The 24,299-nt window shown below is 46.0% G+C and overlaps 2 protein-coding genes and 1 long non-coding RNA gene across 3 annotated transcripts in view; 2 read left to right on the forward strand and 1 right to left on the reverse strand.

Moving 5' to 3' along the window:
* The window catches only part of LOC144806501 (uncharacterized), an 82,814-nt gene extending 79,952 nt beyond the window's left edge, over nt 1–2,862 (forward strand). The window contains exon 2 of the mRNA XM_078672851.1: nt 1,120–2,862. Within this exon, the coding sequence (XP_078528977.1) occupies nt 1,793–2,443 (651 nt within the window). The 5' untranslated portion in view covers nt 1,120–1,792 and the 3' untranslated portion in view covers nt 2,444–2,862. The remainder of the gene's footprint in view (nt 1–1,119) is intronic.
* LOC144804569 (uncharacterized) lies at nt 2,799–5,239 on the forward strand. Its single transcript, XM_078671917.1, has 2 exons — nt 2,799–2,815; nt 3,884–5,239. The coding sequence occupies exons 1-2, from the start codon at nt 2,799–2,801 to the stop codon at nt 4,692–4,694; spliced, it is 828 nt and encodes a 275-aa protein (XP_078528043.1). The 3' UTR covers nt 4,695–5,239.
* An 8,720-nt stretch (nt 5,240–13,959) lies between these two features.
* The window catches only part of LOC144807965 (uncharacterized), an 83,174-nt gene continuing 72,834 nt past the window's right edge, over nt 13,960–24,299 (reverse strand). Inside the window, exon 4 of the long non-coding RNA XR_013606541.1 lies at nt 13,960–14,196. This is a non-coding gene — a long non-coding RNA (uncharacterized LOC144807965). The remainder of the gene's footprint in view (nt 14,197–24,299) is intronic.

Below are 24,299 nucleotides of genomic sequence, written 5' to 3' on the forward strand. Positions count from 1 at the left end.
CCAGCGCCTTGAGACCCTTCGGGTGAGTAGTGCGCTATATAAATGCTTTGATTGATTGATTGAGTGTGTGATTGGAGTTACTTTTCTTGTATACTTCGTAAAGAGTTACTGGAAATTTTGCAGCCGCGCCTGATCTAATTCTTGTTTTAAAATCTATTGTTGTTTAAATGAAATCTTGACCCTATGCGTCTATCTTAAACTATACCTCTAGCACTTGGGTGCCTCGTGAGCGCCCTTACTCTGTAAACCCTTGTAAATCACCTCTTTTTCGGACATTAATAAGATGTCACCTGATCAACAGAACTTTTAGTTAAATATCTGTGTATGAAGAAATATTCCTTGCTAAGTTTCAAAGGCGGTAAAGAAGAGGGGGGAGATTTACTAATAATTTTGCACTGTGTTTGCGTCACAAAAGTGTCACAAAATGGCGCAAAATATTTTTTACTAATTTACTTTCCAGCGCTAAACTTGTTTTGCGCTGGAAATAACGTAAAAGTAAAGTTACACTGCGCATAGCATTGTTTCGCATTACTTTGTGCCATGGGGGCCTGCCAAGGGGGTGCATGGGCGTTCCCATTCAACCACCCAAGGTTTCTCACGCTAAACCCAATTTACCAAATACAGTAGATGGGGTTTAGTGTGAGAAAACTGCACACTTTTAAACTAGGCGCAAGGAAGGAGAAATGCTATCATTTCTCCTTCCTTTTCTGTCTTTGCATGTGTGCTGCACTGTGCGACACGCATACAAAGTGGGAAAAGCTTTCCCCCGTGTCTGACATAGTATTTTGTACAAGAAGGGTGTCCTTCCTGTACAACACCTATTCTGGACTCACACACACCCCTTAGCGCTCTGGTACTAAGGTGTGTGCATGGCGCAGGCCCGCTGTAATTAGTGCCAGAGCAAGGGAAAGGGAAAGGGAAGGAGAGAGCCATATCTTTGAAAATATGGTGCTCTCCTGCTCCCTCCCTGTCACGCAACGCAGCGCAGCCTCATGGGGGGGGTGGGTTGCGCTGCATTGCGTGGAGATTTGGTAAATCTTTTACAACCAGTTAAACATTGTGAATTCTAATTCCATAATGTTTCAATTTAGTAATTTTAAATATCTTTACATCCAACAGAAAACAAGCTTTGAATGTATGAATAAAGAAGCTAATGCTGTAAATCTTCAATAATAGCAGAAATAAGGAGCTACAGCATTCAGGAAAACATCAGCGCAGTCGGCGACAGAGCAACCTGCACACAAACTGACAGATACTGGATGAAGCAGACAAGGGTAGTTCGGTGGATGTAAGAGTCTGAGCTGTGAACCTCCACGCCACAAGACGAAGAAATGACCTTAGTAAAATTAAGGCAACAACAATAACAAATCGCCTCCTATATAAACAAGTGCCCAATAACAACTTTGATTATGGTATTGGTATGATGTGATTACAGCCATCATTCAGTGCTCTGGGCGAATTGTAAACTCTTTCTGGCCAAACCACAGCAACCGGAGAAAAGCACAACAGAGTGGAGCCAGACAACTGACGGGTAAAGGAAAGACGAGTTCTTCTATCTACAATACAAAAGACTGTCCCAATTTGCACCGGCTGGAAGGAAGATACAACTTTACCCGCAAGCGTGCATATCCATAATCCAATCTAAAGGCACAATCACTACTCAATCTTCATCAGCACACGTACACAGGAGAAAAACCATTCAAGTGCAGTGAATGTGTCAAGAGCTTTATTAGGTTATCAGAACTACAAAGACACCAGCGAACACATACAGGGGAAAAACCATTCAAGTGCAATGAATGTGCAAAGTGCTTTAGTCACTTATCAACCCTCCAAACACATCAGCAATGAATGTGGGAAGAGCTTTAGTCGATTATCAGGCCTACAAATTCATCAGCGAACACACACGGGGGAAAAACCCTATCATTGTAGTGAATGTGACAGTAGTTTTAGTTACTCTTCAGCATTAAGGTATCATCAGCGAACTCACACAGGAGAAAAACCATTCAAGTGCAATGAATGTGGGACGAGCTTTAGTCACTTAACAAGCCTAAAAATTCATCAGCGAACGCACACAGGGGAAAAACCGTATCATTGTAGTGAATGTGACAGTAGATTTAGTTACTCTTCAGCATTAAGGTATCATCACCGAACTCACACAGGAGAAAAACCATTCAAGTGCAATGAGTGTCTAAAGAGCTTTAGTCAGTTATCACACCTCCAAACACATCAGCGAATACACACAGGGGAAAAACCATTCAAGTGCAGTGAATGTGCAAAGTGCTTTAGTCACTTATCAACCCTCCAAACACATCAGCGAATACACACAGGAGAAAAACCATTCAACTGCAATGAATGTGGGAAGAGCTTTAGTCGATTATCAGGCCTACAAATTCATCAGCGAACACACACGGGGAAAAACCCTATCATTGTAGTGAATGTTTGAAGTGAGAAGGGCTTTTGTCAATTTTCGATCCCACACAGCCCTCAGTGAATTCACTCCTTCATTTAACTCACATGTAAACAATGCTAGAGATGCAGAGATTCCGGAAAAAACTTAAGACCATCAAAAATATTATTGACCCATCTGAGGACATAGACAAGAGCTGAACAGTGCAGTTATTGTGAGAGGAATGAATTACGGAAAATATAAAATTCAAATTATGTGGAACATTGAAATACCAGATGATAGAAGACCCGACAAACAGTGAAGGAGAAAAACAGATAACAGTGTTTGCAGAATTATAAAAGTGTGTGTTTACAGTGGTTGTTCACTTCCGTACACATAGCAAAGCGACATAATGTACCAGGATGCACAGTGGGAACTGAGCACAATGTGGAATAAAAGAAAAGAAACATTGTTGATTTTTATTTGGTGAAGAAGAGATACAAACAAAAACATTAAATCGCACCTGATCACACTACCTGTAAAAGCAACACTGAACAATACTGGGACTAATAGCAGTATTTTCAGCTAACTTGTCGGATTAGTAATAAAACCTATAAACCCAACACACCCAGAGTGGACATGTTGTCAGGGCTCTGGAGATAGAAGCTTCATTGGTAAAATGTATGTATTACTATTAACAAATGCCACTGCAATATATGTAATGAACTAAAGTGAAACACAGGTGTTCAAGAAATAACCTATTTTTAGATATAAAAGAGCATATACCTTGTTTTTAAGTAACGTTTGCTGCATCTTTTCCACACTGTTATCGGTTGATGGATCAGCTCGTGCCTCGGGCCTTATAGCTAAGTGTGACCTGTGGCTCCTTTCCGACTCGGCTCTCCCTATTAATTCTGTGTCTTGCCAAACTCTACTTTTTACCAGAATTGAACCACGGTAAGCATCAGACTCTGTTTGAAGAATGTGGTGAAATAGCGAAAACACACATCAAAAGCATATATGTGCCAGGACAATCAGTTGCACTCACAGCAACTCGTCTTCCACACTGATTGTCCCTTGTTCTCAAATGTTCTGAAGGATTTGTTGTATGAATGCCAGAAGTGGCAGTGAAATTCATGAAGCTAAAGCTAACAGGAGTGTGTGGGAGATAGAGAGGGGGAGAGATAAAGAGAGTGTTGGACTTGGCCCTTCTGGCAGATTCACTCTACAGAGACACCTTCTACGTATTGGAGTGTGGCAAATATTTGGTGGCTATTGCAATTTATTGTTAAAACAGAAATCAAACGTGCAAAATACTGCACACATTTAAAGTGTGTGAGAAACACAAGTACTTTATCAGCCATATTGGCCCATCAAGAAATGCAGTCATGGGATGTAGACAAATATATACCCGACCCACAAACACTAACCAAGAAAGAAGAATCATACGCATGCAGCAAGAGCTTTAGTTTGTCATCACTACTCAATCTTCATCAGCACACGTAAGCACACGTACACAGGAGAAAAACCATTCAAGTGCAGTGAATGTGTCAAGAGCTTTAGTAGGTTATCAGAACTACAAAGACACCAGCGAATACATACAGGGGAAAAACCATTCAAGTGCAATGAATGTGCAAAGTGCTTTAGTCACTTATCAACCCTTCAAACACATCAGCGAATACACACAGGAGAAAAACCATTCAACTGCAATGAATGTGGGAAGAGCTTTGGTCGATTATCAGGCCTACAAATTCATCAGCGAACACACACGGGGGAAAAACCCTATAATTGTAGTGAATGTGACAGTAGTTTTAGTTACTCTTCAGCATTAAGGTATCATCAGCGAACTCACACAGGAGAAAAACCATTCAAGTGCAATGAATGTGGGACGAGCTTTAGTCACTTAACAAGCCTAAAAATTCATCAGCGAACGCACACAGGGGAAAAACCGTATCATTGTAGTGAATGTGACAGTAGTTTTAGTTACTCTTCAGCATTAAGGTATCATCACCGAACTCACACAGGAGAAAAACCATTCAAGTGCAATGAGTGTCTAAAGAGCTTTAGTCAGTTATCACACCTCCAAACACATCAGCGAATACACACAGGGGAAAAACCATTCAAGTGCAGTGAATGTGCAAAGTGCGTTAGTCACTTATCAACCCTCCAAACACATCAGCGAATACACACAGGAGAAAAACCATTCAACTGCAATGAATGTGGGAAGAGCTTTAGTCGATTATCAGGCCTACAAATTCATCAGCGAACACACACGGGGAAAAACCCTATCATTGTAGTGAATGTTTGAAGTGAGAAGGGCTTTTGTCAATTTTCGATCCCACACAGCCCCAAGTGAATTCACTCCTTCATTTAACTCACATGTAAACAATGCTAGAGATGCAGAGATTCCGGAAAGAACTTAAGACCATCAAAAATAATATTGACCCATCTGAGGACATAGACAAGAGCTGAACAGTGCAGTTATTGTGAGAGGAATGAATTACGGAAAATATAAAATTCAAATTATGTGGAACATTGAAATACCAGATGATAGAAGACCCGACAAACAGTGAAGGAGAAAAACAGATAACAGTGTTTGCCGAATTATAAAAGTGTGTGTTTACAGTGGTTGTTCACTTCCGTACACATAGCAAAGCGACATAATGTACCAGGATACACAGTGGGAACTGAGCACAATGTGGAATAAAAGAAAAGAAACATTGTTGATTTTTATTTGGTGAAGAAGAGATACAAAGAAAAACATTAAATCGCACATGATCACACTACCTGTAAAAGCAACACTGAACAATACTGGGACTAACAGCAGTATTTTCAGCTAACTTGTCGGATTAGTAATAAAACCTATAAACCCAACACACCCAGAGTGGACATGTTGTCAGGGCTCTGGAGATAGAAGCTTCATTGGTAAAATGTATGTATTACTATTAACAAATGCCACTGCAATATATGTAATGAACTAAAGTGAAACACAGGTGTTCAAGAAATAACCTATTTTTAGATATAAAAGAGCATATACCTTGTTTTTAAGTAACGTTTGCTGCATCTTTTCCACACTGTTATCGGTTGATGGATCAGCTCGTGCCTCGGGCCTTATAGCTAAGTGTGACCTGTGGCTCCTTTCCGACTCGGCTCTCCCTATTAATTCTGTGTCTTGCCAAACTCTACTTTTTACCAGAATTGAACCACTGTAAGCATCAGACTCTGTTTGAAGAATGTGGTGAAATAGCGAAAACACACATCAAAAGCATATATGTGCCAGGACAATCAGTTGCACTCACAGCAACTCGTCTTCCACACTGATTGTCCCTTGTTCTCAAATGTTCTGAAGGATTTGTTGTATGAATGCCAGAAGTGGCAGTGAAATTCATGAAGCTACAGCTAACAGGAGTGTGTGGGAGATAGAGAGGGGGAGAGATAAAGAGAGTGTTGGACTTGGCCCTTCTGGCAGATTCACCCCTGAACTTTTTGCCTTTTAATGTTACATCATTGTAGTGATTTCTGGTCTTTGCGCACTTTAGCACTGTGGCGCAGTGTAAAGTGTGTGCGCTCTCTGAGTGCGTGTGTGAGAATGGCCTGCCCTCCCACAGGAATGCATGGGGAATATGTGTGTCCATGGTATTTCCTGATGTGTGGGGAGTGCAAGGTTGAGTTTGGTATGTGCGGACTCGTGTGATTAAATGCTGCGCGATGATGTGTGCGGCATAAATATGTCTAGTGTGGAAGTGCCACTTCTAGAAGTTGGCATGGCTGTGTTAATTATGTGAATTGGCTGTCTGGCTTGTGATTGGCTGGAGCTGGCTGGTGAGCCTGGCTCCAGGAGTCAGGATGGGTCTGCCCCGGTGGTGAGTGGAGAGATCTGCATGATTGATATAAGGGAGGGGTGCACCTGGGACCTGAATAGGGCTGGGCTTTCCCCACACAATGCTGGCTCTGCCCCCTGTGGTGCGACTCATGACCCTAGCCTGGCCAGTGAATAGTGAGAGGGACTGAGCACATCAGAGTGCTCCAAAACCAGCTGCGCCTGGTTTCTCCCCCACCCTGCACCCCACAGACAAAGGGATTTAGTGTATAAAAAGAGGCTGTGACCTCTTGTAAAATGTTCTTGTTTTCCTGACTAGAATCTACCAGGGGCGTGCTGCTGCTGGGGCCCAGGGGAAGGCTTGCCTCCCTGGATTGCTGATGGACTTTGTACTGGGACCCCTCTGACTTGCCTGGGGGACTGGAGGACTTCCCTTCGCTGAGGAGCTGGTTGCTCCATTTCTTTATGCCCAGGACTGGCTGAAACTCATTTTTGTCCCAGTTGCTTTGTTGGGCCAGGGTTTCTGTCTCTTTTAGTGCCTGGGAAGTGCTTTGTTTTGAAGTGTCCTGTGCGTGGTGCGCCGGAGCCTACGCTGCATTGTGTCCGTGGATTGTGTGCTCTACTCGAGCAGGAGCCTACCCTGCATTTGTTCCTTCGTGGTTGCCTACGGGTGCCACCCCGGTTATTTAATTATTTAGGCACGGATGCCCACCCCGTTTCTACTTTTATTTATAATTTACTCGAGGGAGCCTACCCCTCTTTTCAGCCGGAGAAATCACCGCCGCTGCCCTGAGCTGCTTGTTGACACGTTGCTGGGCCGCAGCCTGCCGCGACCCGGAAGTAGTGGAGGTGGGCAGGGCCTGGTGACCCTTTGTTCAGCTTCCCCTTGCCTGGGGGAAGCCTTTGTGTGCTTTTCCGGTCTCCCGTATGGAGAGGGAGACCGGAGATGCTGCCTGCCTGCCCGCCCGCCCGCCTGCCGGAAAGAGAAGCTGGTGCTGTATGGGGAGGCCGGGAGCCTACCCCGCCTCCCCGAGTGGCCGCAGGAAGACCCGGAGCCTTGCGGGCTCCATTTTAAAAGTCCCGGTCCCGAGATCGGGGACCGGGTGAAGATCAGGGCGAAGCGGGCGCACTTTGAAGGCAAGGCTCTCAGGTGGTGAGAGAGCCCCGCAAAGCGCTACCGCCGCACCGGAGAGAGGAGTCCCCCACGAGCAGCCCGGTGAGTACAAAAGGGCTGGGGGGCTCCGTGGGGACTATCGGTGCTGCCAGGTCAAGGCACAGCACCATGGGAGGCAGTATTCGTGCGGCCCCGTTTGGCAGCGGGCCGCTCCTCCATTTTGCTCATTGTTCTAGAGCCCACGAGGCTCCAACATGTTGGGGCATTCTTATTCAAGGAGCTAGGTAGATCCTCTGCCTCCCATGAGTTGTTCTGAGCACGAGGGCTCCAACGATGGCCAGAGTAATGTAAAGGGCCCCGGTGGGGGTCCCGAGGGCCAGAGGGGCCCGTGTTCGTACCTCTGAGGGCCCCAGTTGTTCTAGAGCCTAGGAGGGCTCCCCATGGGTACACTATTTGTCTTGAGAGCCTAGATGGCTCCAGCCTGCACTGCAATAGTGTTTCCTGAGCCTAGAGGGCTCCAACAGTTGGCGCAGTTTTGTCCTAGGGCCAGTGAGGGCCTTGTCGCAGTTTTGCTGATTCACAGCTGCCCAGCACGTAGTGGGCAGCTGCACCGTTTAGGGTTTGCTTCTTTGGGGACTTGTTCTTTGGACCCAGGAGTGAGTCGCACTCCCTCATCCCTACCTTGGCCTTCCCCAACTGCGCAGCACTTAGTGCCAGCTGCAGCGTTTAGGCCCCTTGCTATTGTCCCCAGATGCCCAGCAAGTAGTGGGCAGCTGTTACGTTTAGGTTTTGACACAGTGGCGCAACCTGGACCTTGATGTGAGTTATGGGCTACATGTGATTTCTGCGCTAATGTGATTTATGTGCTAATTGTGATTTATGCGCTAATGCTTTGGGTGTTATGAAATGTACTGTGTGTAGTATGTTTTGTGCACCCTGTGTTCTGACACCTCTGTATGTGGCTTTATGCATCATATGTAAAGCTTCTGGCCTATACCCCTAAATGTATTTTCATGCTTAGGTGGTTGTTTTACCTAGTATAGTTATGCTAGTGAGTTCATGGTTCCCTGCGTGATATTTTCCTAAGATGGTTAGGGTTGCGTAGGTGGTACTTACCTTTTACCAGTGGTTACTGGTTGTGTGCTACATTTGCTCTTTGGTGCTACAATTGCTATGTTCTAAGTGTTATTCCTACCAAGTGCTAGTTCTACCAAGTGCTTATTCCTGACAGTGGTCCCTGTGGCCCTGTCCCATGTATATAATCCCCTGTAAATTCTAACCGTGCCTCTGGCACATTGTAAAGTGTGTGTTTACTATCTAATGTGTTTTGTAATACAAAGGCTATTTTTACATATACCTTGTGTGGAGTTCCTTTTGTGGGGGGTTTGGGAGGTTGTTGTTGGTGGGAGATAGAGAGGGGAGAGATAAAGAGAGCGAGAGAGACAAAGAAAGGGGGAGAAAAAGAAAGAGAAATGGAAGGAGGGGGAACGGCAGGTTATTTGTATTCACCTAAAAATAGAAGAGGCAGCTGTCAATGTGTGACATCACCAGAGAAATGGGCTGACTACCTGTGAATTTATATATTTACTTTTAATACCTATAGACCTATGTCATGCAAATAAACAGGGAACAAGTAAGGAAAATAGTGATCGAGCCCATTATCATATGCAAATCACAATGACGTCACATGTAGTGAAGTCACAAGAAGTGATGTCAGGCCCTCATAATAATTTTCACGGAAAAGGTTGACGGCCTGTTTTAAAAACAAAAACAAAGAAGCTTTTGGTTTCCGTTTTTATACATCAAGTGTTTTTCCCACTATCAGTTTGTAACTAAACTCAGAATTGATTGAAAGTGTAAATATTTTTAAACAGACATGTGGAACTTGGAAATTACATTTTTAAACAGTTTTCAGCGAATAAATAAAATGTGCTTTTAATTTGCGTTTGTTTACTAACGTTCTTTATCCAGCCCCTAAGCACCAGTGTTTCACATTTGAATTGAATTGAATTGAATTGAAAAGGTTCTTCTATAGCGCATGGCTACTCGAGAGCATCCCAGCGCTTGATAGTTAACCAGAAAGAAAAAAATGAGAGGAAGAGGAAATCAGACGTAAACTAGATGAGTTTATCTATGTATTGGGGAACAGAATGGTTTTTATCTTTTTCCGGAAGACAGTCAGACTGGGCTCTAAACGAAGTGGAAGAGGGAGGGCATTCCACAACCTAGCCGCGTTACGTGAGAACAGGCGGTCCCCTGTTCGAGCTCTGTAGGTCCTGGGGATTGTGAGGAGTTTTTGTTGTTTTGAGCGGAGATCCCTAGATGGTATGTATGGTATTACCATGTCTTTTAAGATGGGAGGACCATTCCCATAAAAAGTTTTGTGGACCAGACAGAGGGATTTAAAATGGACCCGCTCCTTTATGGGGAGCCAGTGCAAGGTCCTAAGTGATGGTGCAGCTGATATGCGGCGGCTGGTTCCGGTAAGTAGTCTTGCTGCGGAATTCTGGGCAATCTGAAGTTGTCGTATGACTGAAGTAGGGGCACCCAGATAAAGTGCATTCCCATAGTCCAGCCTAGATAAAATGAGGGACTGGACTATGTTTTTTTTTGCAGCTTCTGGTAGCTGGGGGAGGATTTTCCGGATTGTCTTGGTTAGACCAAAGCAAGTGGCTACTGTCTTTCTTGCCTGGGTTTTGAGAGACAGTTCCGAGTCAAGCCAGAAGCCAAGGGTTTTTATTTCAGGTTTTGAAGTGGGCCCAGGACCCATACAAGGAGGCCACAGGATGGTGTTGTTAAAAGTGGCCTTCCTTCCCAGTAACATTAGCTCAGTTTTCCCCCCATTAAATTTCAGATGGGACGCATCCATCCATTTCGCCACCGCCTCCAGGCAGCTGCAGAGATTGTTTGGGGGGTGGCCCACTCGATTTAGAGAGACTACTAACTGAGTATCGTCAGCATAGCTTATCAGCTGGATTCCAAAAGGGGCTACAACCTCCGCTAAAGGTGTCATATATATGTTAAACAGTGTGTGGCTAAGGGAAGAACCCTGTGGTACCCCACACTGCAATGGCACGGGGAGGGAGCAGTTGGTATCCGAGAAGACCCTGAAGACTCTGTCACTAAGAAAGGACCGAAGCCATTCGAGGGCCTTACCCATGACTCCAACCCTCTCGAGGCGAGCCAAAAGGACGCGGTGATTGACCGTGTCGAATGCGGCACTGAGGTCCAGGAGGATGATGGCCGCGCTGCCACCTGCGTCCAAAATCCTCCTGGAGTCCTCGACCACTCTCAACAAGGCTGTCTCGGTCCCTTGTCCCCTTCGGAATCCCGTTTGGGTAGGGTGTAGCAGGTCATGGATCTCTAGGTATGACGCTAGCTGTTTATTTACCCATTTTTCAGTAAGCTTACTGATACCGGGAAGGAGAGAAATTGGGTGATAATTTGAAAAAGCGTCGGGATTAAGGTTAGGTTTTTTTAGCAAGGCCTTTACCATAGCCAGTTTCCAATCCTGTGGTACCACACCGGATTCCAGTGAGGCATTCACAAGATTAATGATGTGGTTACTGGCATAGGGTAGGGCCAGTTTCAGGATGTTCATAGGTGCGGGATCGAGTGGAGAACCACTTTTTATGGAATTGAAAAGAGCGGGAAAGAGTTCACTATTGAGCGGATGGAAAGATACCAGGCGGGGTAAGGTGGCATTTGAAGCATCCATCGGCAGCTGGTTTGGTTCAGTTGAGGGAAGGGGGGGAAAGAGAGAAGATTTTTTTTGATTTTTGTGGCAAAAAAACTTGCAAGTGCATTGCAGCGCTCACCAGATTCCTCTGAAGAAAGTTCAGAGGAAGGTGGGTCAGGGGCTTTTATCAGAGTTTTTACTATTCTAAACATCTCTCTAGGGGCATTAACAGATTTTTCAATTTTTTCAGCATAGAAGATGGATTTAGCTGTGTTAAGGGCGGATTTATATTTTTTTATAGATGATCTGTATATGATTTTCTTTTCTTTGTCAAAATGTTTTCGCCATAGCCTCTCCTCTTTTTTACATTCCTGCTTGAGTAGCCTGAGGTCTGAGTTGAACCAGGGCTGTTTATTGGAACTTTTTTTGTATGTGATTTCTTTTTTTGGGAGCACACTGTCCAGTGACAGCTCAATCCAGCGATTGAAGTCTGCGTTAGCCTTTTCAATGTTTTGATTGGCCAGAGGTTCGCTCTGCTTTAGCGATTCGATCCAATCACCGGATTCTAGTTTTGTCCAGCGTCTATTTAAAATTTTATGGCAAGGTTTTTTGTGGCTGGGTCTGGTGATTTTCCATAAGAAAGGAATGACCATATGGTCAGATCAAGGAATCGGATAAGGATCATCTGTTGATAAATCTAGAACATTAGAAAAAATGGGGTCTAGAAGGTTCCCTTTAAGGTGAGTGGGAAGCTGAACCATCAGATTAAGATGACAGATGGCTAGATCTTTGATTAATTCCTGTGCAGTAGTATCCAAGGGATTGTTAAAGTGAAGGTTCATGTCTCCTAGCACTATAAAGTTGGAGACCTTGCTGGCCGCGTCCAGAGTGGCTTCGATTAACCCTTCTGCAAATTGGCCTATCAGGCCGGGGGTCGATAAATTAAAAAGCCAGAGAGAGAAACTTCTGGAGATTGTGTAATGGAGAATTGTATACTCTCACAGTCTGGGATATGGCAATCGATCAAGCGGCAAGCTAAGTGTTCCCTGTATAGAATAGCAATCCCTCCACCAACCTTCGGTCCTCGATCCTTATGTTGGATCAGATATCCAGGTGGTAGGGCGCGGACAATATCAGGACCAGATGACGGTCCAAGCCATGTTTCTGTTAAGAAGAGGATATCAAAATTTGAATTTTCGATTAATAATGCAACTTCTGTGGCATGCTTTGGTAAAGAACGGCAGTTGACCAAAGCAATGTTTAGGACAGCCTCTCCTTTTGTATTTTTAGTACTTAGAGTGGTGTTAATAGTAGCCTCAGTTACCCTAAAGGGACAGTGTATGCAGGAGAGACCAATTTAACAAATATCACAAAAATCACAATTCTTTAGGAGGTAACTTAACTTGTATATGATCCATGAATGTCACTTAAAATAAAGGTAGTTCATATATCCAGTGCATATTTTTATTTTAGCACATCTTAAAAGGAATACTCAGTGTTAATTGATCAAATTCAAATTCAAAACATTAGAATTGAAAACATCGCAATTACTTCATTGGCAACAGAATTCAATTGAAGAAAGCACATTGAAATAAAGTACATACATTTAAATGTAACAACGCGCTCACGGTGCACAGAAAGCGCTCCAGTTTTTCTACGTGTCCTGATGAAGACCCCAGCCTGAGGTTATGAACAACCCTTCTCTTCAGGGGTCGAAACGTTGACAACCAACCTACTGTACTTCTCTAAGCATAGGAATAAATAATGGATGATTACAGATCTTGTGCTTAAGAGCCTTTTGGAACCTATCGATCTATATATAGACTGTAAAGGCTGCATTTTGACTCTCACTGTGATTATAACATAGTCACACCACCTTTACCCGGTCCCCACTTCTACCCAAACACACCCATCCCTTCTAAATACTTCCCTTTCTGTGCACCGTGAGCGCGTTGTTACATTTAAATGTATGTACTTTATTTCAATGTGCTTTCTTCAATTGAATTCTGTTGCCAATGAAGTAATTGCGATGTTTTCAATTCTAATGTTTTGAATTTGAATTTGATCAATTAACACTGAGTATTCCTTTTAAGATGTGCTAAAATAAAAATATGCACTGGATATATGAACTACCTTTATTTTAAGTGACATTCATGGATCATATACAAGTTAAGTTACCTCCTAAAGAATTGTGATTTTTGTGATATTTGTTACTCTGGAAAATATTAGACTCCGACCACTTCTATATGTACTTGATTGACTGACCCAGGTCAGAGAGTTCTTAGGGTCCACCCCATTGTAACTCACTATGCAGGAGAGACAGCCGGAATCGATGTTAACAGAATGGCTACAGTGGGATGGGAGATTCCCATTTACAGTGTATTAAGCAATAGAAGGGCTAATTTTGTCTAGTTCTCTGTTCCTCTCTTGCGCCACTCACACAAATAAATAAAGGGGACGCTGCTAGTGGGACGGATAGTTACAAACACTCTGAGGCCGGTGTTTGCAGATGCAAGAAGCAAAGTAACATTTCCCAGTCGTAGGCTAAGGAGCTAGGTGGAACTGAGTCCCGTTTCTAGATAATAGTGGGGGGACCCCATCAAACTGTGTCAACCCCCGACAAGTGCCGCGCTGATAAAGCAATAGAGAATTTGAGTACTTTACGATGAATTGAAATGAGAGAAAGAGAAGAAGAGAGCGAGGTGCAAGATGTATTAAAGAAAATGAAAAAAAGAGATGCAAGACTTTACCCTGTTTGTGTACAAGCATTTTACGTAAACAAGTTGTGCTATGCGTTTTGAACAGGCTGTCACCCCCTTTGTATGTAAATGAGCTTCTGTAATCAGACACCCCAGTCTCCCATCTTTTCTCACGTGGATGATAAATGTGAGCACTGTAAGGTAATCACAAACAAGGGCTACATTGAGAAATAATCGGCTTCCAGGTCACACAGCTGTTGTTATGTAGTTCTTTATTAGTTTTTTAATTTACTTTAATTTGCACCAATTCTCCAGGTTACTTTTTCTCAGTATATTGCTTTATATCGCTCTTTGCGCTCCATCAGTTAAACGTGAGGTTTGATGTAGGATTTGTTGTAAGTGTTCCTAGACCATGTCCCAATCTTCTTGTCCTCGATTTGTCGCCATGTTTTTTGTCCACACACTGGTCTAGAATGGGCCTTCTCAAGGTAAAAGGCGCTGTAATAGGAATAAGAAATCAGACATATATGAAATGGTATGTAAACAGATGTGTGCCTTTCAGTTATCAGGCACCACCAGACTCACATCTACACATGGAATTGAGCACCAGACTAAAGTGACTCCGCCCTATATAAATATGTGCCATCAGTAATCGTTCTGATGTTTTCGCTGAGGCGCACAGCAAATAAAGTTTCTGAGTGTTAGAAGCCGGCGTTCCCGCGCGCACCATTGTTGTCTTTTTTTTATATTATTTTTATTGGTGCATGATTTCAATGTTACACAATGACCTTGTAGTTTGCATTTTCAAAAAAGAAATAAATAAATTAAATGGTTACAAATTGCATGTCTTTAAAGCCAGTGAACTTATAGCAAAAAAAAATAAAAAAGAAGGAAAAAAAAGGCGTTAAATCAAAGCTGTAACGTTTCTATAATATAGTGTCATGCACAGTTTGATATTTCACCCCCCTCCCTTCCTTGTGTTGCCCATCTATCTAAATGTGATATTGTGTTTGTAGATCTTAGATGTTCTGGGGTGTATCTGTCGTGTTCCACTGCTTTTATCTCTCGAGCAATTTAGTCAGTGGTTCCCAGATTTTTAACCCTTTTGAACGGGATCGAGTCCCCTTTTCCCATATAATCCTTTTTCAAAGTTGTAGTTCGTGATTAGACGTGATAACCACTGACATTACATTGGCGGCGATGGAGCTAACCAGGCTGATGTTAGGGTAAGGCGATATATTGCCATACTTATAAAAATTTGTCATTCTCCGGGCATCCCTTGGGTCTCCTGATCTACCCCTAGACAGATCAGGGCTTATGAAAGGTTTATATCCCTTATTTATTTATTTATTTATTTAGTAGCTTGTAGAGCGCACAGCTACCTCCAACGGAGGTGTCCCGGCGCTAAAGAAATACCCTCTACAGGGGGGAGGAGGGGGAATACTGTGATTTGAAAGGTTATTTAGATAAGGGAGAAGAGCCAGGTTTTGAGTTTTTTTCGGAAGAGGGGTTCTGATGTCAAGAATTCAATTGGCAGTTGATTCCAAAGTTTGGAGGTGGTCACTGCAAAGCCTCTTCCACCCGTACGGGCAAGTCGAAAGCGGGGGCAGGTCATAAGGCGGAGGTGGTTGGATCGGAGGTTCCGGGCGGCTTGTGAATGTTTGATTCTGTGGCGTAGGTAAAGAGGACCTCGATCGTTCATCGCTCTGAAGGCCAGGGTGAGGGCTTTGAATTGGATGCGGAGTCTTACCGGGAGCCAGTGAAGTTTGATCAAATGGGGGGTGATAGGGTGGCGAAATGGGATGTTGCAGATCAGCCTGGCCGCTGCGTTCTGTACTCTCTGTAGTTGGTTGATGAGGTAAGCTGGGGACCCTACGTATAGGCTGTTTGCGTAGTCCAGGTGAGCTGTGATGAGAGAGTGGATAACTGTTTTTCGGGAGTCAGATGGAAGGTAAGGGATTATTTTTTTTATCATGCGTAATTTGCTGAAGCACGCAGCAGTAACTTTATTAATTTGCGCTTTGCTGGAGAGAGCAGTGTCGAATTGAATGCCAAGGTTACGGACTGTTTGAACAGGTTCAGGGGGAGGGTCCAATTCAGTTGGCCACCAGTGGGTGGAGGGGATTGGTGATTTTTGATTAAAGAATAGGACCTCGGTCTTGTCCGTATTCAGCTTCAAGTTGTTCGCTGACATCCAGGAGGCGATGTTCATCATGCATTGGCGAAATTTATGAAAAGCTATTTCGGTGTGATGTTTGAAGGAGAACACCAATTGCGTGTCGTCAGCGTAAAAGGTAGCTTTGACGCTCCACTGTTCAATTGCTTTGGCCAAGGGTTTTAAATAGACGTTGAGTAAAAGTGGGCTGAGCGCAGAACCCTGCGGCACACCCCAGATCAGAGGTTTCTTAGCGGAGAGAAAGGAGCCCATCATCACCTGTTGAAATCTATTGGTGAGGAAGGATCTGATCCAGGTGAGGGGAATTCCACTTATTCCGACCTCTTGTAGGCGAGATAGGAGAGTGTCATGGGAGATGGTGTCGAATGCAGCGGATAGGTCGAGGAGGACCAACATGGTCTCCTCTCCCCTATCCGTGCATTCTCAAATTGACTCCGAGACCTCAAGAAGAGCTGACTCTGTACTAAAGTTGGGTCTGAATCCAGATTGACTATCATGGAACAAGAGGTTGGATTCAAGGTAATGGGATAATTGCTCCTGAACTGCTTTGTCAAGAACCTTTGCAGGTTTGGGTAGGAGTGAAATTGGCCTGTAGTTGCTGAGGCAGGCAGGGTCAATGCCCACCTTTTTTTGTATTGGTATTAGCATGGCGTGTTTCCAGGCGGAAGGGACCAAACCTGACCGTAGAGATGAGTTCCAGATTTCGAGAAGGGGGTCAATAATGAGAGGGGCGATTTCGTTCAAGATAGATGCCGGGGCTGGATCTAAAGGTGAGCCAGATTTACATTTCATTAGAAGATTCAGGGCATGTTCCTTCGTGAGAGGGTTGAACGCAGAGAATGAATGTTTACTGCAGTCGATGGATTCCTCGGTAAAAATTGTGGCATTCTGCCGGATCTTTTCCGCTATGTTTGAAACTTTTTTTCAAAGAAGTCTGATAGGTTTTCACTCAGATCTTGGGAAGGGGGAACAGCGGTGGACATTGCATTGGGCTTGGTAAAATCTTTCACAATGTTAAAGAGGGCTTTGGAAGAGTTTTTTGCCTTTATGATAACTTCTGCGAAATGGGTTCTCATTGTATTGCTTTTAATTACACGAAATTCTTTAAGGGCGGATTTGTGGGGCGCTTTTGCTTCTAAGTCATAGGCCTTTCGCCATTTTCGTTCCATCCTTTTGCATTTGCTTTTGTGTTCTCTGAGTTCCTGGGTAAACCAGGGAGCTGACGGTTTTTGTCTACGGGAGGTAAGAGCTTGTAGCGGGGCTAGTTTCTCAATGGCCGCGATTAGATCACTGTTAAATGTGTGTACCGCTTCATCAAGGTTGTCAGGGCAAGGGTTAACGTTGTTATGGTAGTGAAGTTCTAAGGTAGTGCCGGATATTTTGTGCCATTTCCTTCCTTGAGTTCTAATGGCGACCTCTTTATTGTCAATTTGGGTTGAGTGAATCACAAATGGGATTAAGAAGTGGTCTGACCATGTCAGGGGCATACTTTGAAGGATGGTCAAATGTTCATGGTTCGAAAAAATGAGGTCGAGGGTATGGCCTGCGGTATGAGTGGGGCCCTTCACTTTTTGTGACAGGTTTAGGTTTTCCATTGATTGTAAGAAATGGCTGGCGCGGTTGCAGCTGCTTATATCAACATGGAGGTTGAAATCTCCCAGTACCAGGAAGTGGGGGTGTTTAATCGAGAGGTCGGCGATGGTTGCCAGCAGGTCAGAAATGGCTGTATGAGGAGTGTTCGGGGGATTGTATACTAAAATCCCAGAGGCAATGGCCGCTGAAGAGGCTGTGATCGAAAAATAGAGTGCCTCTATGGGCTTAATGTTCGAAGTTTTTCTGGCCGTGATGTTCAGATGGTTCTTCAGGATTACTGCGATTCCCCCACCTGTTTTGGGACCTTCCCGGCAGACGCCGGTGAAGTGGTAGCCGGGGGGTATGGCAAGAGATATGTCCGGGTTGGAGGAATCTTTAATCCAGGTTTCCGTTAGGAATAAAACATCCCAGGAGGTGGAGGAAAGTAGTAGCCAGATATCACTGGAGTGACCGGGTAAAGAGCGGCAATTCACTAGTCCCATAGAGTGGTTTTTGATGGGAGAGGGATGACTGGTTATGAAGGCCTGGGGGCACGTCCAGTAGGGGCGCAGATTGAAATGGCAATGCTCACATTTATATTGCAGAGGGTGAGGATTAGGGGGGGGGGGAGTTGCATCTATTGGGCGGGGTGCAGGTTTTCTTACCTATGTCTAAAAGCTGTGACCTGGTCCAGGTGAGTCTTTGCGTTGATTGGGGAGTGGCAGAGTGGCTGGCCCTAGGCACGGAACTGGCGCGGACGGGCGCAGACGGGCTTGCCTTAGGCGCGCCTTCGGCGCGCAAACGTCGCTCCCGCTGCGCTCCTCCGCTGCGCGACCGAAAGATACACATAATTTATGTGTGTGCAGGCGTTGAGGCGGAAAGGGCGTGGCCTCGAGAAAGGGGCGTGGCCCTGGGGTGCGGCGGGAGATGGCAGCAAGAATTGTTTATCTGAGTTGCCTCGGCAGCGTTATTATCGGCTGCGTGGCAAGCGACTGTGCTGGAGGATGGTAGGGTTTTCAGTCAACACACTCGCGCTTCCAACCAAGTACACAGTGCAGTTTTAAAACAAACAATTATATAGTGACTCTCAAAATAGTTTTAAAATAGAAAGTGCAAAGTATCACTCCCGGCTTCCGCCTCAGGAGGTAAATCTTCTGCCAGACGCTGTCAGCTCGCGCCTTTAGTAGTCAGGGGGGGGGCGTGGCCTCGAGAAAGGGGCGTGGCCCTGGGGTGCGGCGGGAGATGGCAGCAAGAATTGTTTGTCTGAGTTGCCTCGGCAGCGTTAATATCGGCTGCGTGGCAAGCGACTGTGCTGGAGGATGGTAGGGTTTTCAGTCAACACACTCGCACTTCCAACCAAGTACACAGTGCAGTTTTAAAACAAACAATTATATAGTGACTCTCAAAATAGTTTTAAAATAGAAAGTGCAAAGTATCACTCCCGGCTTCTGCCTCAGGAGGAAAATCTTCTGCCAGATGCTGTCAGCTCGCGCCTTTAGTAGTCAGGGGGGGGGGCGTGGCCTCGAGAAAGGGGCGTGGCCCTGGGGTGCGGCGGGAGATGGCGGCAAGAATTTTTGTCTGGGTTGCCTCGGCAGCGTTAATATCGGCTGCGTGGCAAGCGACTGTGCTGGAGGATGGTAGGGTTTTCAGTCAACACACTCGCGCTTCCAACCAAGTACACAGTGCAGTTTTAAAACAAACAATTATATAGTGACTCTCAAAATAGTTTTAAAATAGAAAGTGCAAAGTATCACTCCCGGCTTCCGCCTCAGGAGGTAAATCTTCTGCCAGACGCTGTCAGCTCGCGCCTTTAGTAGTCAGGGGGGGCGTGGCCTCACGAAAGGGGCGTGGCCCTGGGTTGCGGCGGGAGATGGCGGCAAGAATTGTTAACTGAGTTGCCTCGGCAGCGTTAATATCGGCTGCGTGGCAAGCGACTGTGCTGGAGGATGGTAGGGTTTTCAGTCAACACACTCGCACTTCCAACCAAGTACACAGTGCAGTTTTAAAACAAACAATTATATAGTGACTCTCAAAATAGTTTTAAAATAGAAAGTGCAAAGTATCACTCCCGGCTTCCGCCTCAGGAGGTAAATCTTCTGCCAGACGCTGTCAGCTCGCGCCTTTAGTAGTCAGGGGGGCGTGGCCTCGAGAAAGGGGCGTGGCCCTGGGGTGCGGCGGGAGATGGCGGCAAGAATTGTTTATCTGAGTTGCCTCGGCAGCATTAATATCGGCTGCGTGGCAAGCGACTGTGCTGGAGGATGGTATTATTATTATTATTTGACATTTGTTGAGCGCACAGCTACCCCCAACGGGGGTGTCCCGGCGCTGAGGAATGCAGGTGGGAGTGGCAGTAGCATGTTTATAGTATTAACTTAGTGGGCTGAAAATAAAAAGGTTTTCAGTTTGCCCCTAAACTGAGATTCAGTGTCGGTCATCCTAAGGCTGATGGGCAGAGAATTCCACAGTTTGGATACTGCCACTGTGAAGGCTCTACCACCCTTTCTCGCAAAACAGAAACGGGGAGTAGACAGCAGGTGAAGGTGGTTCGATCGGAGGTTAAGAGTGGAATGCACTGGTTTTAGTCTGTGACTCAGATATTTAGGGCCTTTCCCCTTAAGAGCTCTAAAGGCTAGTATCAGGGCCTTGAATTTAACGCGAGCAGCGATCGGTAGCCAGTGCAATTTCTTCAAGTGAGGGGAGATTGAGTGACGATAGGGGACTTTGCAAATCAGCCTGGCAGCAGCATTCTGCACAATTTGCAGTCTGTGCAGCAGGTAGGCGGGGAGTCCTACGTACAGGCTATTCGCGTAGTCCAAGTGTGACGTAATTAGAGCATGTGTCACTGTTTTCAGAGCTTCAATGGGAAGAAAGGGGGAAATCTTTCTAATCATATGGAGTTTCCCGAAGCATGCTGAGGTGACTTTCTGAATCTGAGTCTTAAAAGATAGATCATTATCAAATTGAACTCCGAGATTGCGGGCCACCCTCACCGGAGTAGGTGGAGGGTTGAGTTCCACAGGCCACCAGGTAGAGGGGGGTAGGGGAAGAGTCTGATTAAAAAATAACACCTCAGTCTTATCCGTATTTAGCTTTAGCGTGTTAGAGGTCATCCAGGCCACGATATTGGAAAGACAGCTTCTAAAATTGTCGAAACCTGAAGGTGAGTGATCTTTAAAAGAGAAGATAAGCTGAGTGTCGTCAGCATACGATATCACTCTTACCCCTAAAGACTCGATTACCTTTGCTAGGGGTGCAACATAAATGTTGAAGAAGAGGGGGCTAAGAGCAGAGCCCTGGGGCACCCCGCAGTCGAGTGGTTTCCTATCCCTGGACCAGAAAGGGCGGCACCAGACTTGTTGTGTGCGGCCTGTGAGGAAGGAGGAGATCCAGGCCAGAGGGGTGCCGTGAATCCCCATCTTGCGGAGTCTCCCCAGGAGGATGGCATGGGAGACCGTGTCGAAGGCCGCAGACAGGTCGAGGAGCACTAACATAGCCACCTCTCCCCTGTCCACGGTTTCCCGCAGTAGTAGTGGGAATAACAACCACACCCTACTTCTGGCCCAGGAATGAGCTCGACAGCCCCCTTGGCCAAGATGGCCGTAACTTCCTCTTGCAGAAGTTGCAAGTGATCCCCCGACATGCGGTGGTACTGCCGTGGCATGGCTGGAGGGGTCGCCTCGAAGGAGAGGGAGTAGCCCCTTCGGACGATTTGCAGCTCCCACCTGTCCGACGTGATGGTACACCAGTGGAGGAGGTGATGGCGAACCCTGCCCCTCCACTTGCGTCGAATGGGCCTGAAATGCCGGACTAGGAAGGCTTTGAGGCAGATGCTGCGGGAGTGGATGTGGACTGACCCTGCCATTGTCCCCCTGCACCGCCACAGCGGTTACCACATCCACAAAAGCGTTGAGGTTGGTTCTGCGGCCTGTGGCTGACTGGATGTGTATTGCGCCACTTCCTTGGCCACAAAAGGTACGAAAAGCGGAAGTTTGCTGGCGCTGGCCTAGGCCCAAGGACTTGGCCTTAGCCCTGGAGTCCTTGAAATGCTCTAGCGCACTATCCGCTTTGTCACCAAAGAGGCAACGGCCATCGAAGGGCATGTCCATGAGCGTGGCCTGGACCTCTCCCCAGAAATTGGCAGACCTCAGCCAGGCGTGGCGACGAATCGCCACCGTCATGGAAATCGCCCTGCCCAGCAAGTCTGCGAGTCCACACCTGATGGAGTACCGTGCCGCATCCTGCCCACCCACCAGGGATTGGGCGAGCCGTGTCCGGGCCTCCTCCGGACACTGTGGCAGCACGTGCGCAACCGTATCCCATAGAGAGTGGGTGTAACGCCCCAAAAGGCAGGCGGTGTTGACAGACCACAGCCTCAAACTCAGAGAGGAGAACAATTTCTTTCCAAACTGATCGTACCTTTTGGATTCTCGATCCGGAGAACAGAAAGCAGAGGTCGCCCGGAGCCGGGCGGTGGCGTCGGGCCACGTTCCGATCCACAGGGAGGCCTGTAGAGGGCTTGGACCAGGTGCCCATCAGAACATCGGTGAGGGCGTCGTTAAACGGCAGCAGAGGCTCCGAGGAGCATGCCTGCGGTTTGAGCATCTCAGTGAGGAGGTTAGTCCTCACGGCCACGACAGGGAGCTCATGAGCCAAGGCCTTAGCTGCCCTGTTCAATACCACGCTATAAGTAGAAGCCTCCTCCGAGGCCACGGAAGGAGGAGAGACAAATCCAGTGTCAGGTGAAGTGTATAGACCACTGGCCTCCCCTAGCTTATCTGCCCAGTCCTGGCTTAATTGGCACTGCTGTGCCAGAGAGTCCTCAGACCCCTCCCAGTCCTCCCCGTCATCCATGTCCTGGAAACCAGGCAAAAATTATGGAGCGGGGTTGTAGGTGAATTGGTCACCCATCGGTGCCGGAGCTGAAACCGTGGATGGTGTTGTCCGAAGACAGCACTGGGAGCGACACCCTCAGGGTCGGCGCCAGAGGAGGAGTCGTGAGGTCGACTGGTGACAACGCAGATTCAGGCCTGGATCCTGCGGTGCCCTGCGGCGTCGGGGGTTTCGCCTGAACCCCACGCCGCATCACGCGAGTGTCGGGGGGAGTCGGAAGAGCGATGACGTCTCTTCGACTTCTTTTTCGAATGCCTCGACTTACCGGAGGACTTGGAGCCCGACGAGTAGTGGTAACTCGACGAGCGGCGATGACTGCGGCTCCGCGACCAGTCCCTCGACTTCCTCCTTTTTTGCTTTATTTATCTTTTTCCAGTATGACATGATTTAACATAACCAGTAACTTGTTAAGCTGACATTGCAGAGATAAACCAATGAGATTTATACAGCAGATTTGTTATTAAAAAGGCAGCGTTAAGGTAAGGAACACAGCAGCGCATTGTCATTTACTTATTCATATACAAGTAATTACATATAGGTAGCATTCTAATTAACTCTCTCTTTTCTCTATTTGTCAATTGTCAAGGCTATGGGTTTGATTTAAAGTCCAAAGGGTCACCCGACTTGTTAGAGATCTCTGCTGGCCCTGTGGCGCTCTCTGTCCCTCCAGAGGAGCAGCAGCCATGGTGGCTCCTCTGAAGGCACCGCAGGGGTGGTGAGCGGCTGCCATGTTTCAGGCGACTATTCACCAACTTTTGTGTTTTTCAAAAACAAGCTTCCAAAGCTGGAGTTTGTTTTTAAAAACCAATAACTTATCACCCTCACACCCTTGGAACTTTCTCCCTGATTCATTTTCCCCCAGGAAGTGAGGTTCATTTAAAAAGAAATTCTGATCACGACTGCCAAGTATTCCCTGGTGGTCCAGAATAAGAGAAAAATACTTCAGACTGCGTGATCTAAAAAGGAATGGCCGTCCGATGTATTTATTCCAACGCCAGCCAAGAAAGGCTGGACACATGACAATCCACCTGACTTGCACTAGATCAGGCAGACCATGCGTTTGTTGGACAGGATAATCCACCACGCTTGTGAAGGAGTACCCTGCTCACCAAACTCTAAACCAAGACCTTTATCTTGTCTGTGCTATGCATGTATCTCTAGGTCTGCGTCATTATGTCCATCAGTCTTTGTATTATCTACCTGTTACTGAGGCTTGTGTGGTTTAATCTTACGGTGTCTGTGTGGGTTTATTTGAACCCTGCGGTTTAATCTGCACTTGTTGTTTATGCAGTGTTATGTGGTGTTGTCACACCCTTGTAATTATAAAAAGTATGTTACAGGCGGCCAGGTGTCTCTTGCCCGTGACTTCTGAGGAAGTAAGTGTGCACAGTTAACAGCAGCAACATTGCAAAGTGTCAAGAGCCTGATTTAGAGTTCGCTGGCCTTGGTTACTCAGACACAAACGTGACGGATATCCTGGCCGCCATATTACAAGCACCACTGAATATAATATATGGGAGCCTCATTTCTTTCTTTCGTACTTTCTATTTCCCTTGTTTTTATTATCTTTATTTTAATCTTTTTTCTGTTTCTTATTTCTTTTCCTGTTTCTCTCTATTCCTGGTTTATGTTTCATTCATTTCTTAGTTTAAGAATGCTCAGCCTCCTAAAGCATTTTATTCCTTCATTTCCATTTCTTCTTTCCTGTCACGGGGATGACTGCACAGATATCCTTACTCGTAGGATCTTCTACATTCTGATTGAACCTATTTACTAATGGTCCTAGTTGAAGGTGTCATGTAGAAGCAAAACATATGTTTCTTGTGTGAGGTAGGGTGGGTATGTGTGAGAATGTGTGTGTAGGAGAGAGTGTGTGTGTCTGTCTGTCTATGTCTGAGTGTGAGTACTTGAGCGTGGAGAGTCGGCTCTCACTATACTATGCCAAAAAGAGGAATAGTGTGCA

Source organism: Lissotriton helveticus, chromosome 1_2 (assembly GCF_964261635.1).
Source record: "Lissotriton helveticus chromosome 1_2, aLisHel1.1, whole genome shotgun sequence".
NCBI classification, from domain to species: domain Eukaryota; kingdom Metazoa; phylum Chordata; class Amphibia; order Caudata; family Salamandridae; genus Lissotriton; species Lissotriton helveticus.